The sequence below is a fragment of the Podarcis melisellensis genome (assembly GCF_964234715.1).
Source record: "Podarcis melisellensis genome assembly, chromosome: 13".
NCBI lineage: Eukaryota > Metazoa > Chordata > Lepidosauria > Squamata > Lacertidae > Podarcis > Podarcis melisellensis.
Window position 1 is genome coordinate 31,690,174 of NC_138545.1, and position 17,512 is coordinate 31,707,685.

General features: G+C 43.2%; 1 protein-coding gene across 10 annotated transcripts in view; it reads right to left on the reverse strand.

Annotated features, from left to right (window-relative positions):
• ATP6V0A1 (ATPase H+ transporting V0 subunit a1) overlaps window positions 1-10,024 on the reverse strand; it is a 42,198-nt gene extending 32,174 nt beyond the window's left edge. For 7 of the 10 annotated variants that reach the window (XM_081885169.1, XM_081885177.1, XM_081885174.1 and 4 more), the window contains exons 1-5: window positions 9,850-9,996; window positions 7,253-7,414; window positions 6,473-6,551; window positions 5,625-5,722; window positions 4,831-4,959 (exon numbers count right to left, since the gene is read on the reverse strand). In XM_081885169.1, coding sequence (XP_081741295.1) covers window positions 4,831-4,959; window positions 5,625-5,722; window positions 6,473-6,551; window positions 7,253-7,369 — 423 coding nt within the window. In that variant the 5' untranslated portion in view covers window positions 7,370-7,414; window positions 9,850-9,996. Of the gene's footprint in view, window positions 1-4,830; window positions 4,960-5,624; window positions 5,723-6,472; window positions 6,552-7,252; window positions 7,415-9,581; window positions 9,607-9,628; window positions 9,771-9,849 lie in introns of those variants that run through there. The other 3 variants (XM_081885170.1, XM_081885171.1, XM_081885172.1) reach the window with 3 other exon arrangements.
• Window positions 10,025-17,512: the final 7,488 nt, after the last annotated feature.

Consider the following 17,512-nt stretch of genomic DNA (forward strand, 5'->3'; position numbering starts at 1 on the left):
TCATGATATAGCTCAGGAAGGATGTTGATGCTACACCCTCAGAGGCAGCATTAACATGACAAAACAGTCAAAATCATTTCCACCTTGACACAGCCCATACGGTAAAGAAAACACTTGGGAGAAAAGAAGCAGATGTAGCTTTAAAATAAGACATCACCTTCCAACACGCATGCAAGGGGCTCCTGCAAATGAAGGGCATGAGAATCTGAAGACACACATATCAGACCAAGCAACTGGCCATGAGTACAGACCACAGTCCAGCAGCACAGGCAGACTGATTTGCTATTCAGAACACAAAGGGGCTCCTAAAATATCCCTGAAATTGTAAAAAGCACAAGCTTTCGGCAACAGGGTAATAAGGTGGGAGTGTGCTGAAATATGCTCCCCTGGTCTTCCAATTCCTTCTCCAATCTATAGCAGGACTGTTGAACTTGTGACCTCTCCTGATGATATTGGATGACAACTCTCATCATCCATGCCCACTGACCATGCTGACTTGGGCTGATGAGAGTCCAACACCATCTGAAGGGCCACAGGTTCCCCATCCAATCCACAGTTACAATACTTTAAGGAGGAGAGGACAGAGAGTGAAGAAAGAGCTGTGAGTGGAGGGACCCCCTGTTCCCCATCGTTTGGACCTCCTGGGAAACTCAACAAACTTGCTGTACCTGGAACCGGGTGTGGAGAGGACAGCTGAATGGGTCACAGCTGTGGGCAGCCTGAGGAAGTACTATCCACCTTAGCTCTGCCCATTAAGAGTCTAGAGTGAGAGACTAGGGTGATATCTTCCCCTATCTATTTCATTCTGCATGTAGCAAAACAGATGTGTAGGTATGTCCCATGTAAGAAATGCATAGGCAGGATTCACATGATATCCTGGCAGAAACAGTATCAGGTGAACTAGCCTTAATTCTTCCATTTTCAACTCTCCTATTCATGATACCGTTTCACAAAAGATAATTTGCTTTCAAGGCCTCTTTGCTTCCTCCTAAATCTCCCCTCGTTGTGCCTACCACCATGCTGAAGTCCCCTGCCTGACTGTTCAAGGAATGCAACAAAGAAAGCAGGAAATAAAATGCCAGCATACTCTATAAAACACAGCTCCTCCAACATACGTACATGGAGAACACAAATGGCTGGGGTTTTTTTTAAAGCGAAAGATCTTGAACTGCATTTGCAAGTATGTTTATTTCTATTGTACAAGTCCTCAAATTATGTTACAGGGAGCCTCCCCATGCGAAGGAGGGAAAATGGAAGTCAGCAAGGGGCATGGAGGTAGAGACTTGCTTCAAACCTTGTGCCACTTCCGCCATCAATTTGATGACAATGCCTTAGCTTTCGTTTGTTGTTTGGGAGGGCCAAGCTCAGACCCAGTGATAGTTCCTGCTAAAGAGGATTGAATTGTATCAACATCTCTCATACCAACAAGCAGCAACCATCCCACAACATGAAGAAGAAATGCACAATCAGAAAGCTTTCCTACAAGAGCATCCTTTTTATGGCATTTTATGTTTTATTGTACTTGCGTATTACTTTTACACCACCTTAGTATTTTTTTTTAATATGAGAGGCACTCTATAAATACTTTAGCTGTTGTCCAGGGTGTGCAGCTCAAGGTCTTTCTGCAATGGATATACAAAACATCACACACACACAAGCCCTAGAGTGAATGACAAGAGTAAACACAGATACAGTTTTCAGTCTGCAACAACTGCAGCAGGGACCACCAAAAGGAGGAACAGATGACAGATGGAGAATGAGAACTAAGGGTTGAAGATGATGACAGAAAAGAAAGAAACCAGAGGAAAGAGATGGAAACTGCATGCCATTAACCATTACTTTTCCAGTCTTCTTCCAGTCTACTCTGGGGCACTTATGGTTAATAGATCCAGAGATATTTCTCCAGTTCTTACTGTTCTTCACAAAGCAAAAATATGAAGACCGAGAAAAGAATCACCATTTTAGCAGAATCAAAACCATTGCGTCCTTTTTCATAGGCAAGAAATGGCTTCGCTGGCATTGTGGTCCCATTCGTTAATTGTCGGGCCCCATCTTCCCTCCTGCAGCTCCCACAGCTGAATTCAGGGTCCACAGATCAAAGACTTGCCTCGCAAACCATTTCTTGCTGTCAAGTTATGAATATTTCACAAACTCCCCCAAAGTTTTACAAAGTCTTCAAATGTTGAACTGCAGCAGCAAGTTTCTCAGTGGTTTAGAAAAAAAGATGATGATTAAGCAACAGCTCTGTTGTGCCACCTTAAAAACCGCTGCCTAAATTTGAATCACTGACAGGACCATCATCTATTTATGTGAAGCTCTTTCAAAGAACAAACATGAAGCAACTCATGACTCTGAGGAAACTACATTTCAGTGGAAAGTTACACAGTACATACTATTCACCGTGGCCTGCTTAGTCTAAACAGTTGCTCAGATGGGTCCCCAATCCTAAAAACATTAAAAAGAGACTTTGTAGAGGCAACTGCACCATTCAGCAAGCACTACCATTCATTATACCCTGTTTAGATTTTGAAGCTGAAAAGCTGTGAAGGCCTAGCTCTCTTAAGCAGCATAAGACGTGGCCAAACCTGTGTCTGGAATGTACCACTTCAGACCACAGGTGGAGTTCCAGTGATGGGATGTTCCACCACACAAAATATCCTGTATGCAGAAAACAGGCGTGCTGCTTAGAAGGGATTGTTCTTTTATATGAAGATGCTCACCATCATGTGATCCTGCTGTAAATGTTCACATTTACGCTATGTATTTAGTACAAGTAAGCAATTGGAAGAACTGCAATTCCAGCAATGCCCAAGTGGGAAAACTTGGAAAAAACATTTGCTGGACAATGCACTGCAAAAAAAGCTCAGCTGTGGTAAAGGGCAAAAATCAAAATCATCACATAACTTACCTAAACTCAATGTCAGGTAGCTGGTGTTGTGCAGTCCAATATAAGGTTGCTCTTCAGCAGGTATGATACTTAAGTAGGCCATCAAACAACACACAAAGCTCAACATTTACACACATAGATGCAGGTTGCCGAGCCAAAGTAAAATTAACCAGCACTTGTTGCACCAAGATTGGATGCTTCCCCAAACACTACATGTTCAAGTGTTTTTCCACAACTGTGAAGGGTCAGGAACTTCATTTTTATTTCAAAGGCGGAAGTTGAGCATATATCCACTTAATCCTAGCTGTCACATTTCTAAGTGCTCCAGCTGCTTCAAGTATTTCTTGAGAACCATTTGAGCATTGCACCTCAGACGGAACAAGCTGTCCATGCAGCCCCCCTGCCTTAGTGCTAGGTGGATGGTTAACAGCAAAGGATCATATCAGAAACGTTAGAAAGGCCCTATAACCGTGGTCAGCAATTAATTTTTACCAGAGGCCACATTTGTAATTAAGCTAGGTTATGGCCATCGATGCTCCTGAGAAAAAAGCAAATTTTTGCTTATATATTTGCTTATCCTGTGCAATTTACTCTCAACATTCTGAGATTTCACCAGACACTGCCTTCAATCCTACCTTGGCACCCTTAACAGGCAGACACTCAGTTTAAAATATACACAAGCCAAGATTCTCAGGATGCTGAATGTCACATTCAATACCAAATTCCACACTTAGATGGCAGCTGCAAAACCCAAAGCACAACTCGTGTGTGTGTGTGTGTGTGTGTGTGTCCAGGAGGCACCACCCCAACCGACCACAGCTTACAAACTGTTTTTCAACATTTGAAGACAAGGAGCTTAGACCCATTATTGATCATATTCCCCAAGCACCCACATTATCATCCACAAAGCAAGAGCAGAGGCAGCAAAAAACTTGTCGTTTTTCAAAGAAGGAAAGCAAGATCCCATTTTCTTTACCTAACAAATCCATTTTTCTCTGAGTGTTGAATTAGAGGGAGGGTAGCACTACTGGACCACAGGTTTCAGGCCTTTACCAGGGCTCCAACTATCCAAGTTGAACATGACATATCATGGTTGCAAAAAGCCTCTTAATGGAGTCCATAACTCTACAGTCTAGGGAACATAAATCTAAATGTGTTCAGTGCCATCATATCACCACCTGGAAGAACAGACTTTTCTAAAGCATTTGTTTGGATTTGCTAGTGACATTCATTTAATGATGTGTCAAAAATAGTTGCTGATCCAGATTTTTTAACTTCTGCCACTTTCTCTACTACCCTTCCTAAATGACTAACAGGACTAGAAAAATCCTAGCCAACTGGCTGTCCAGATGCCTAGAAATCTGAAGGGCATGAGCAGCAAGTCTGAAACACATCAGGGACTCCCAGCCTGACACCTAGGTAAGGCTCAGATTGTGCAAACCTCTTGTTGACCTGTTCTAACATTGTGCTATTCAAAAGAGGGAGACAGATCACTGTGCATCCATACTTTTCTTTCTTGTCTAGCTAACAGAAATGAGGCTGGAAATATCCTAGCATTCAGTTTTCCTTATTACTGAAACTTTGATCCTAGCAACTGGAAATCTGGATAGGTGCTCTGCTTTCCAAGCCCTTTTCCATCATGCCCCCAGGAATCTTTCAGGGGCTCTACATGATCAAAGGTTTATACACCCTTCTGACAAGTGTCAGAGAAATATTTTACCTAGACACGAACACTTAGCAATTGCACATAATGTAAGCCATGGGGTGGCTAGCTCGTATGTTTGCATGAATGATGGAAAATAACTTGTAGAAGTTTCTCGAAATTAAGGGGAGGCACTGCTGCCCCAAACTGCAACTTAAACAAGCGTTCTCAAGAAGAAAAGTGGAAGGTTGTGATGAGCTGGCCCAGCTGCATAAGAAGCAAAAACATCCGATATTCTGACCTCATCAAAAAACTGCTGAGTTTTGCGCAGTATAAATTTTAATTCCGTCAGCTCCAGGAAGTTCCTTTTCAGGGCTTCCTGGTTGGTATTAATCTCTTTGAGCTCATTTTCAATCTTCTCAAAGTTTGCCTGCAGAAAAAAGAGAAGTAAGATGAAAGTGAGTTGATTATTAGCTGTCAATATGCTGTAGTAGACGCATCTTTTCCTCGATGTATGAACTGTCAGTTCCTTTAATCTCTCTATAGCCAAATTCAAATCCTATGCTATAATAGAGATAATCTTCTACATTAAAGAACTATTATTTTTACCTTTTACAGCCAGAGATGCCTTTGAACAAATTATATAAATCAGTAACTAAACTGTCATTGGCTGATGCATTTATGATTCCCTTTATTGGAAAACTAGAGAACTATAAAAGCTGGGCTCCCATCAAGGTCGTTTGAATGATTGCTTATGAAGTCATGAACAAATGCTGGAGCAAAACACTTTATTCCCTCATCCCCTATTGTGCATCACCTTCAGAACAAAGACCGTGGCTAGTATTAAACCAGTGTTCTTTGTTAATGTCTGGACTAAGGAACTCTGGCTGAACCATGGTTAACAAACCAGGAAAATATGTCAGGGTATTCCCCCAGACCTTTCTGTAAAACTCTATTCAGCATCCAGTTCTAGCTATTTCCTCTGCAATCTGATTTTCCCACTCAATATTTCACTTTTCACAGCCCTGTATCAAGAGAAATAAGCCTTGCAAAACCCCAAGGTGCTATGATTTTACAAGCCACAGTGTTATTTACCTCCAAATCAATCATGTCTCGGGGGAATGGCACCTCTGGATTCTCGCCGGTGTCTGTGATGGGAATGTTGGCCTTCTTAATCTCCTTTTCCACAAACCCTAAAAAGGGGGAGAACTGTAATGAGGGGATGATTTAAGAAGAGCATGTAATATCATATACGTGAGAGAAGGCCTCATGGATCTGCATACCTCCCTTGTGCAAGGGATCGTCTGATGCCCCATTCCACCAGACCACACAAACACCTCCACTATGAACATCTCTTCTCATTTAAATAATCTACAAAATGATAGTTTAAAAATCACAGGTCAAAGAAAGTAGATTACTACCATATAATTTTTTTGTTCTGATTTCATGATAGTAGAATGGATGCAGCATGCCTTAATAAGTAACAATTGCATGAAGACTAGATAATCACATGTCCTATACTAAGGAATTTTGACCTTATGGGTTTATTTCCACACAACAAGGACATCTTATACTTTTGCTAGCTGCTATTGGAATCTATTTTCCTTCTATTTTATCTGTTATGCTGCTAACTATCATGTCACATTGTATATCATATTCTTGTGATTTGGATCCTGTTCTAATTTCTGCAACAATGTACAATTTGCGGATTATTTAGCATAGCCACAGAAATTTGGGGAGAGGTTTAAAGGATCCCAGACTGATTTAGCCCCATCAGCCTATGCCAGGCATAGGCAAACTCAGCCCTCCAGATGTTTTGGGACTACAACTCCCATCATCCCTAGCTAACAGGAACAGTGGTCAGGAATGATGGGAATTGTAGTCCCAAACCATCTGGAGAGCAAAATTTGCCTATGCACATGCAAGAGAAAGCAATGACATACTAAGTTTCCTGTCCATCTCTTCACACCTCCGGACTTCATTGACAAATTTACGCTGGAACACATTCACATCAGGGTTTAGCTGTCAATAAGAACAAAACATAATTTCTATTACATGTGTGCAGTGACTGAAAACCAGTTGTTGCTCATCTCCAAACCTTTCTGTACCATAAACTATATTGGTGTGATGTCACAGAAAGCTCATGAACATTTTAACTGTTCAAAGAAAAAATGCAAAGGATTGCTACCTGATCAATAAAAGATCTATAAAGAGCCCATTTGTTAGTTCCACCACCCTTAGAAGTTCAGAGAGCAGTGGCAGCACAGGAGAAAGCATTCTCTGCAGCAGCCCCTTTGTTATAAAACTATCTATCTACAGTGGTACACCTGGCACCTTTACTGTATGATTTCTGTTGTATGCTGCAGACGTACCTCTTTCGCCTGGCTTTTAACATTTGAGATATCTTTTCAGGACCCCATTCTATTCTTGTGATTGTAATTTGTTTCACACTGTTTCTAATATTTTATTTTTAAATTGCTGTAACCTGTACTAGGACCTTATGATGGAGACAAGCATGAAATTGAGTACTTGATCATTGTAGGGCACAGAACAATCATTCACAACAAAAGGCAGCAACATTGATAGTTAATACCTTCACAGAATCTAAAGATGCTTCAGTTATATCCTAGTATGGGGGGGGGGGGGAATCCTTGAGCATAGGTAAAAGTTGTCACAAACAACAACACAATAAATTGTGTGGACCAACAGGGCCAGATACATACATCTCGAAACTGGACCTTCCCAAGTTCTCCCAGTTCACTGACACAGCAATAGGCTGCTTCAGACTGAAGGAAAAGTTGCGCAAGGGTCATTTCTTCACTCCGGAAGAGCTCCCCCATAGTGAGAGAGAAGAGCCGGGGAAACTAGGGTGAGAATCCTTTTGCCTTTAAGAGAAAGAAAAAGGAGGATAAATGTAAGACTCACCAGAAAGGTATCAATTCTGTTATCTACCTTTTGGGGTACATGGAAGGCATATATTGTATATCTCTCTCACGGAGATTGAAAACTAGGACTGGAACACCTCAAAATGAATTAAGAGAAGAGCATAAAAATTCTGAAAATATTATTTAAGAATTGTAAAAAAGGAAAGCCTATTCCATGGTGTCTCATTTTTATGCGCCACACACAACTAACCCCTACTATGCAGCACTCAAAAATTCTGTTGCCTCTGAATTTCACCTCTCAGTTCCAGCTAATGCTTCATGACCAGCTGCCCATCATGTGGCACCTCTGCAAGCTGCTGCCCCAGAAACACAAGCAGCAGCCTATCAGCTGACAGCCATCTCCAGGGAAAAACTGTTACATAGCACTGCAGCAGATTTAGCTGGTCGCATAGGGATTGAGCTTATTTTCACTAAGGGATGGGAGAACATCCGGATGTCATAGTCCACAGGGATTATCCAGTGAAAGTAAAGTCTGGTTGGTTTTGCAGTCTCCTCAGTCATGCTGATAAAACAGAAAGTGAACCACTAATGTCAGGCTTGAGACATAAGAAATGCCACATCAAAATGATATGGGCTTAATCAGAGTCCAGAAATACTTCAATTTATTAACATATAAATGAAGATTTTTTTAAAAAGTGAATCATTTTTTGTTCTGCTTGTAAAGTCTTTTTCAAACAGTTGAGGCAAAACACTACGTAAAGATTTATCCATACTTTTGTCTTGCTTGCTACTGATGCTGTAAGCATTTAATGCATCAATGATTGGAATGGTGTTGCTACTGTCCACTTGGTTTTTGATCAGTGGACAAAAGAGGGAGGTACTTGGGAAATACATGTGAAAATATAGCTTGCTATAATATAGTATAGATCAGAGCTTTCCAAACTGTGTGTCTGTTGCAGTGTGTAGGTGTGTTGTGCAAACGGTCCCCACACTCCAACCAGGGCTGGAAAGGGGTTAGTTTAATCTCCAGTTTGCTAGTAAAACTGAATTACTGTGTTGTGAAATGATGTATGTCTAAAAAGTGTGTCACCAACATGAAAAGTTTTGAAAGCTCTGACATAACTAATTCAATGAAAATAATGCACGGACGCTACTGCTCACTGATGGCTGAGCAGCAAGAGTTAAAAAGCAACACACATTATCCATGCTGAATGCTAACAATTACTGAGACTAGGAGCCTTTCCAAAAAATAAACTACAAATTAACTCTGGCATCTTACTCCAATAAGCCACTCAACAAGAGATGGGGGCATTGCAAGGGCACCACAGCAGCAGTATGACTGAACTTTGAGCTTATCTGCCCAAATGCCTGACAAATTTGTAAGGCCCAACTCCAAGAAAAGTTGCAATTATTATTTTATACAAGCTAAGGTGCAGCAACCGAATCAAATGTCATGCTCGATCACATGCTTTCACCTCAGAAGGATAGCATTAATAAAATTAATAAGTGCTGGATGACAGGCATCTAAAGAATCCTTAAGACTAGAATCCCCATTTCAATTTATTGTCCCTTGATCTCCCCCACCTCATTTTTTTTTAAAGTGAAATACATTCCTTCCCCTTTGCAGAACTCTCCATAAAGGAGGAGTTACATTCTTGTAACTGACTTTAATGCATCTACTCGCTGTGTGCCAGAGCCCATGTTCACTCAACCCCATCAAAACTGGGGCAATTTCTCTTTATTTCACCCCCTTGGTGAGCAGGAATGTGCCTTCCCTCTTCTTATACCTAACACAAAGCCAGGAAGCTGCTGTCACCCCACATTAAAACATGAACAGCAACCCCCATCCCTCCCCAAAGAGGGAACAGATGAGAAACAGCAGGAGACATCTACTTCTCAGAAACAAATGGGTTATTAAATGGCTCCTCCATCACCATCCCATCATCTTATCCATCCAGCGCCGCCTGCCCACAAGAAGGCAACGCCCCAGGTATCACTCCCAGCATGAAACCGGCCTCCTCCCTACACTCTTAAACGTCTCCACAGGTTCTGGACAGATCCCTCTCCTCCGCCTCCTCCTCTCCAAAGGTACCCATGGGAGAAACCAGCTCGCCCCCTGGGGCGCCCCTGAAACCCAATGACACCCCCACACATTCAAATATAATACCTTCTGCTTCCCCCTCCCACCAGGGGACCTTGGATTAGGCGACCTACCCGCCTAAACTGACCCACCGACACAGCCAGGCTGCCCCTTGTCTCCCCTCACTGGCCCTAAGCGGAGTATCACGCGCCCCACAACCGCAGAGGACAGGGCCGACCCTTCCCCTCCTCCACTAGGCCCCGCGCTCTCCCATGACGCATTGCGCTGCTTCCCCGTATTAACCGCATTTCAACGCCCCCTGCCCCGCCGCCTCCCCTCCCCCCCCCCCCCGCACCTTGAAAAGGGCTTAGCCGCCGCAGACCTTTAAACGCCTCACCAAAAACAAGCCGCGGCACCTGCTTCGACAAAGCGGCAACCAACCCGTCCCCCACCAGCTTCCGCTGATGACGCCACTGCGTAAGTTCGCGGCGCCCGCCTTCCCTTCTTCCGCCCGGCCCGGTGACGTTGCTTAGCAACAGGGCCCGCGCCGGCGTGGTGCGTTCGGGCAAGGTTCGCTGGATTGCCTGCCTTAAGTGGCCGCCATTTTGGCGATCGCTTTCGTAAATCGCGGCGGCGGCGTGCCATGGCCGGTGACGTCACGCCCTGGGTTTTTTGTGATCGTGGCGGTTCAAAGGGTTCGCCTCAGAAAATGGTTTCTTTCCCCCCCCCCCCCGCTCCAGTGACTGATGTATCTCGAAGGGTGTGTGCCTGGAAGAACACAAATGGAGTCAAGTTACAAGGAAGGAGATTCCGAGTCAGCATCAGGACGTGCTTTCTGAGAATAAGAGCTGTTCGACAGTGGAACAGACTCCCACGAGAGATGGTGGACACACACCTTCCTTCCTTCCTTCCTTCATGGGAGGTTTTAAAGCAGAGGTCGGATGGCTGTCTGTCATGTATGTTCTAGTTGAGATTCCTGCATTGCAGGGAGATAGACTTGCAGTATCCTTCCCAACTTTACAATCCTATGATTATCATTGATTCATAATTATCAGGGCTGTTACCTGATAAGAGATTAGTTGTACTGAGTTTCAGCTGATGAATTAGAGATCCAACCTTTTTTTTTGCATTAACTAAGTGGCCAATTCACTAAACATTGCTGTCCTACTAAGTTCTTTATAGCATAAAGAAAAGTAGGTAAGTCCCAAAAACATGTGCATGATTGTAAATCACACTGGGGCTCTGAGGTGGGGGGAGAGGAGAGGGCACAGGAAAACGACTGCCACAGTGTTTAGGGAGATCTGGAGTAATTTCCCTTTGAGGAAAAGCTACAATGTTCTGGAGCTTTTTCGGTTTAGAAAATAGCAGATTAGAAGGGTGGCTTATGCTGTGGAGAAAGTGTTCAGGGAGAAAATCTCATACTAGAATGTAGAGTTTTAGCAACAGAATCCAATGAAACCGAGCGGTGGGAGCTTCGGGACAGAGAAAGGCACACTTCTTGACCGCAAGGTATAGTGATTGCTGCTGACTTGGGTGGTTTTAAAGGGGGGACTGGACAAGCTAAGGCTATACATTGCCTACTAGTCATGATGGCTATATTGCTCCCAGAATTGGAGGCAGTGTTCCACTAAACACCAGTTAATGGGAAGAATTCATATTCTTGTGGATTTCCCATAGGCAGGGCCGGCCCACTCATGAGGCAAGGCAAGGTGACCACGTTATGCAGCAGGATTCACTGGAGCAGCAGATCCCACTGTTGATCTTTCTCCCCCCTCCTTCCTGCCCTTCTTCTTTATATGGCCCTTCTTCCCTCACTCCTTCCTTGGCAGGGAATTTTGGGATCTGCCTTGGGTGCCAAAATGTATTGAGTCAGCCGTGCCCATAGGTCTACAGTGGTTCCTTGGTTCTTGAATGGCTTAGTTGTCAAACAAATTGGCTCCCCAACACCGCAAACCCAGAATTAAGTGTTCCAGTTTGCAAATGTTTTTCGGAAGCTGAACATCCGCTTGAATGCAGGAAGCTCCTGCAGCCAATCGGAAGTCGCGCCTTGCTTTTCAAACGGTGTTGGGAGTTGAACCGACTCCCGTAATGGATTAGGTTCTAGAACCAAGGTACCACTGTATTGGTAGTTTTACGATAAGCGAAGAGAGCAATAAACATAAAGCGTTTGGTCTGCTGCAGCAAGTATCTTCCTAATTATAAGTTTAACTCCGTCTCTTGATGCTGTAGGGGATGGGGGTGGCGCTGTGGGTTAAACCACAGAGCCTAGGACTTGCCGATCAGAAGGTTGGCGGTTTGAATCCCCACAACGGGGTGAGCTCCCATTGCTCAGTCCCAGCTCCTGCCAACCTAGCAGTTCGAAAGCACGTCAAAGTGCAAGTAGATAAATAGGTACCGCTCCGGTGGGAAGATAAACGACGTTTCTGTGTGCTGCTCTGGTTTGCCAGAAGCGGCTTAGCCATGCTGGCCACATGACCCGGAAGCTGTACACCGGCTCCCTTGGCCAATAAAGCGAGATGAGCGCCGCAACCCCAGAGTCGGTCACGACTGGACCTAATGGACTGGACCCTTTACCTTTACCTTTACCTTGATGCTGTACAGTTCAGGTTATAATTCCACCCCCACCGCACCCCATTTTGCCACCATGTCCTTCTCCTGGGGAGTCCATACAGGCCCCCAGCCTGAAATAATATTTATATAGCATGGCTCAGATGCAAAGCTATTGCACAATCATCTGGTTAGTCTCCTTCATGAAATCTCTTGTTTCCTATGGGGAATTGGGTAACATAGGCCTTGTTAAGGTGCAGGACAGAAATCCCCATAGGAGAAACTGTGGAAGCTGTAAAAGTGAGGGAAGTCCACAGAGACGGAATGCGATACAGAAAGGAACAAAAGATCCCTTAGTTTTCTGTGCATTTGGAGATGCCTGAAGACCTGTAGGCAAAAGGACTTATTTGTGCCGTTAGTAGAATTTATTTTTATTACTCTTTTTGTCCTCATGATTACTTTTGTTCATTGGGGGCACTGTGCCTAACAGCAATATAGAGAGGAGAAATTAGTAGGTGCTACCTCTCCAGCCCTTCCTCGTGAGCAAAGTTTTGTAGGTTGAATTTCTGCCTGTCATGTACCTGTAAAGAGTACAGTATAGAGTTTCTGTCAAGGAAAAGCTTTAAATGTTTTTTTTGTATCTTAGATTTTTATCCAGCTGCTTCCCAGAGGAGTTTATGGCAATAATGTGCACTGTGTGTATGTTTCTCCGCAAACCTGTGAAATAGGTTAGGTTGAAAGTATTACGAGGTCTAGATTACTCAATGAGCTTTAGGGTTTAGCAGACTTTAAACCCAATTCTCTCCAGACCTAGTTGTATACTTACTACACTACAACCTTTGGAGAGGGAAGATTTTTTATTTTTTTTGGTAACGCTTGCACATTAAGGCATAAACATCTAAAGTTCTCATCCAACAGTGTTTTGTGGTATGTGTGTTTTTGTAAAAATACTGCAGCCTTCTAATCAGCAATGAGACTTCTAGAGCTTTTTGTAAACATTCTGTACTTTGACAAACATTTTAAAGTCCATACATCTTCTTCATATAGTGGCTCACGTCCAAAACAGCACAAAACTTTAACCGTTTTGGAGCATTTCTGAAACAGATGTCATATGAGTAATACGGGCAAATGCCCTTGCTTTGCTCCTGCTTGAAATAGAGACTTTTCATGCAAAACTGACTCATCACCCTCAAACACTGGAAACATTTGTTTTTCCTCTGCTCAGGCGTGCCTTGGGAAATATTTTTCTATAAAATGGTCAGCTATTTTCAACATATGGCAAACCCCCCCCCCCCCAACAAACAGGAGGGGCCATTGTTTCCACTTTATGAACGATGTGTGGGATAACGTGATAAAAATGAAATTGTTCACTTGAGGGTGGGGGATGCTGGTCGATTGACTGCCAGCAAATCTCCTGCATAGTTAAGAATGCTCTTGGGTATGGAAGCAGCTCTCCTGGCTCAGGCAGGTTTTAATTGGAGTTTCCGAGGACTGAATTTGAGACTGCCTGCTTGCAAATGCAACTGAAGTACCCATGAGCTGTGGTCAGGAGGTTGGCGAATGCTGCTGAGTTATCTGGGTACACGAGGATAGCGACTGAATTTCTAATATGTTCCTCTGCATGCTTGATGAAAGCATTGTGATGGAAAAAACAAAGGCATGCAGACTATGCTTCTCCCTATATCTCCAACCCTGAATAAGAGTAATCCAGGAAGTTTTGCCAAATGCACCTTGCAAAATGTTGGTGTGTTTGTACGCATGCTTTTCTGTTTGTTTCCAATGTCATGCCAATCAGGCAATCTTTATTTGTATACAGCCATAGGTCATTAAAAAGAAAAGCTTGAATTAGACAACTAGCAACAGAGATACATAAATAACCTTCCTAAAAATATTCATGCGTTATTTTGCGGTTCAAGAAAACAAGGCATCATTGTTAGAAATATTAACAGATTTGCCAAAGAGCAGCAAAATGATCAGCTTATATTCAGTGACCTTGTTCACATTCGTATCGCAAGAGATGTGACAGTCTGAAAAAAAATGGTGGTGGTGGGGTTTGTTCCACTGTTTCTGGGTCTCCACATCTCAAGGCCCGGTTACTCAAATAATGCCAACTTATAGGTAACTTATTTGTCTAGTTCTGATACCAAAAACAACTTTTTTTAAAGCTTCTGTTAATCTAGGTGTACTTTTTAATGATCTACCTGCATGATTTTATCCAGTAATGGATAAAAATGTGGAAGGATAATAATTCAGGGATAGAGCACATGTTTCACATTCAGAAGGTTCTAGAGTCGGTCCCTGGCATTTTCAGGTAGGGCTGTCCCTGCCAATTAGTGCAAACAGTATTGAACTAGATGGATCAATAAACTTACCGTACTCTATATTAGGTGGTATTCTCTGTTCACAAAGGATATATGGAACAATGTTCACCTAAACTGTAGTTAGGCCATGTACACATAACTGCTGATTGATTAAGGCTTGAGAATTTTCTATCAATATGTGCCACTGCTTGAAAACACAATTGCATGAGAACAGAAAACTGCCTAATATGAAACTACCTTTACTGAATGATTTTATGCAAGCAGATAGTACCATTTGGCAAAGCAAATAGTTTGAATGGTTCTCAATTTTAAACAGGAGCATTTAACAGAAAGATTTTATTTTCTTAGCACTTTAGTCCACAGTTTTCTACACCTCAGGAGACAATCGTACTCCAAAATTAATGCTGTTGGAGTTTGATCTATTTCTTGAAATGCGGACAACTGCAGCATATGAAAGCTGTTTATGTCAACTTCAAGCAAGTAAACGTTCCACTGAGAATTTGAGGGAGGGGGTAATTATCTGGCAATTTCTGTAATTGCAGCCAATAAGGAATGAATGCCAGGCCTGCCTCCATTCTCAGTACAGCAGCTGGTACACTGCCTGGTAAACATAAGAGCTGTTGGAAATTTATTCTGGATTACGTCTAGAGTACATAGATTCTGTAGATGCAACATCTGTAGCATATATATAATAATTGGAACTGTAGTCGATCTCAGAAATCTCAATACTTGAGAGCACCAAATTTATTCCATTTCTTTTTGAAAAAGCCAGATGCCATGTAAGCAAACCAGCAAGCCCAAATGAAAGCTCAAATTTCTCTCCTGTCAAATGACTGCACACCATATGATTCCCTCAGGCCTCATCATTGCCATCCCCATGCAGCAGATTTCAGGGCACTAGATAGTTGAGGAGGCATTGGATCAGGCATAGGCAAACTTCGGTCCTCCAGATGTTTGGGACTACAATTCCCATCATCCCTGACCACTGATCCTGTTAGCTAGGGATGATGGGAATTGTAGTCCCAAAAATCTGGAGGGCCAGAGTTTGCCTATGCCTGCATTGGATGCACAATGGAAAAGCACTCTATACAAGATCAGAAGCTCTTCCGTCTTAGTTATGTTTTGGAAAGTATTTATTCCTTGTGAGAGGGTGCAGGAGAAGAGTGCATACTTGGAGCTACTCAGTCCTACATACCAGAATATTTATAAAGAAAAGGTCACAAGTACTGTATTCAGCAGTTACAACTTGTACAGTAGTTACATTTTCTGTGGGGGAGTGGGAGCGTTGGCATGGAGTTCTGTAAAACTTCAAGGACCTAGAGGCAGTAATTTCTGCAAATAGCATAACTTCCTCTGACTTTAGTTACCATTCCAAAGTGTGTGCGGATCTTTGGTCAGATGCCAGCCATAGGTGAGGTGCATCATTCTGCTGAGATGTGCAGCAGAAACATTGATTCTGAAGTTCTTTGCTTTGAACATGGTGCCTGGGGTGTTTTGTCCAGATTTAAAATCAAACGAGGCTGTGTTGAAATATTCCCCAGTAGGGTTGTTCTCACCATTGCGGTGGCCAGAGGACTGACCTATGCTAGGGTTTGTTGACAGCAGCAGTTCATTCTCTCTAATATCCATTGTGGAGCTGGGATGCAGACCTGGAGCCAGATGTGCAGTGGGTAGGTGCTTGCTATATTGTACTTATGCTGTCCTGTGCTACACTGACTGTGCACATAGCAGTTTACATAAGGGAACCCAGCAGGCTTCATAGCAGCTGACTAAGGATGTGAACTTTGGATTCCCCACATCCAGGCCCTATGCTGTGGCACTGCACTGCCACCAGCTCTCACATTTTGTTGTCTCCTAAGGAGAGGCTAAGGTGCAGAACACCAAGATATGTAGATAGGACAAAAAAACCCCCAGCTTTTTCAGACTCACTTGCAAAACCGCTAATATTGTTATTTTGCTTCACACTGGGAGACTATTACTGTATATGCTAGAAGATAGGTCTTTCCCCATGAAAGGGCCTACCCCTTTCTTGATTATTTGGAACAGACATTGGTATTTTCTTCCCTTTGGTTATACCACAGAAAGGCAAAATTAGAAGCTGATGCCAGGAAGTGTCGCCCTTTCGTCAAGCCTATCGCATGTGCCTACTGCTGTTCCTTAAAAAAAAAATTACTTTGCTGATATATTTTTATTATTTTATTTTATGCCCCTTCGGAGGCTTTTGCCAAAAGGCAAACTGTCTCAAACTTTATGGAACAAAGGTGGTTTATGAATGTAATTAATACATAATAATCTACATTTAAAAATAAAAACAGGGCCTGTCGCCTTCATTGACTGCACCAGAAAACAGCCAGAATCATCCTCAGATAGGCCCTTTGCATCAGATTCACAATCAGGATTTGATTTTTCACACTGCATAATATCACAACTGTTGCTTATGGGCATGGGTAGGCAAACTAAGGCCCGGGGGCCAGAACCGGCCCAATCGCCTTCTAAATCCGGCCCACGGGCGGTCTGGGAATCGGCTGTTTTTACATGAGTAGACTGTGTGCTTTTATTTAAAATGCATCTCTGGGTTATTTGTGGGGCATAGGAATTAGTTCATTCCCACCCCCCAAAAAAATATAGTCCAGCCCCCCATGAGGTCTGAAGGACAGTGGACCGGCCCCCTGCTGAAAAAGTTTGCTGACCCCTGCTTATGGGCATGGTTGCCACCTGCAGCAGATAGTGTTCTCATGATCTTCCCTTGCCTACTCCCTCCGCATTATATACCAAATAACTCTCCTTTTAATTCAGATTGGGTTTCTGAAGTGCATCTGAGCTGAATGTGCCTGCTCTTGCGATCACATCTCTGCAGTATAAATGTGCTCACTAACACAGCCAGTTGCGCTTGGTGAGTGATCCAAGCCACACGTGCCCTAAACTGTCACTCTGTGACTTTAAAAGGAAACGCTCCACTTTGTGCAGGCCTGGGTGAAGGCAGGGATCCCTTTGGGTTTGTCCCAGCCACACTTAAACATTTGCAGTTCTGTTCAGGGCTGTCAGTTTCTCATTAGCAGCTTTGCACAGAGCTTGTTTTGTTTTGTCCCCTGCCGCCACCGCCCTGGATTCCCCAGAAATCTTGCTAGGAATCCCTGCCTTCGTCCTGTC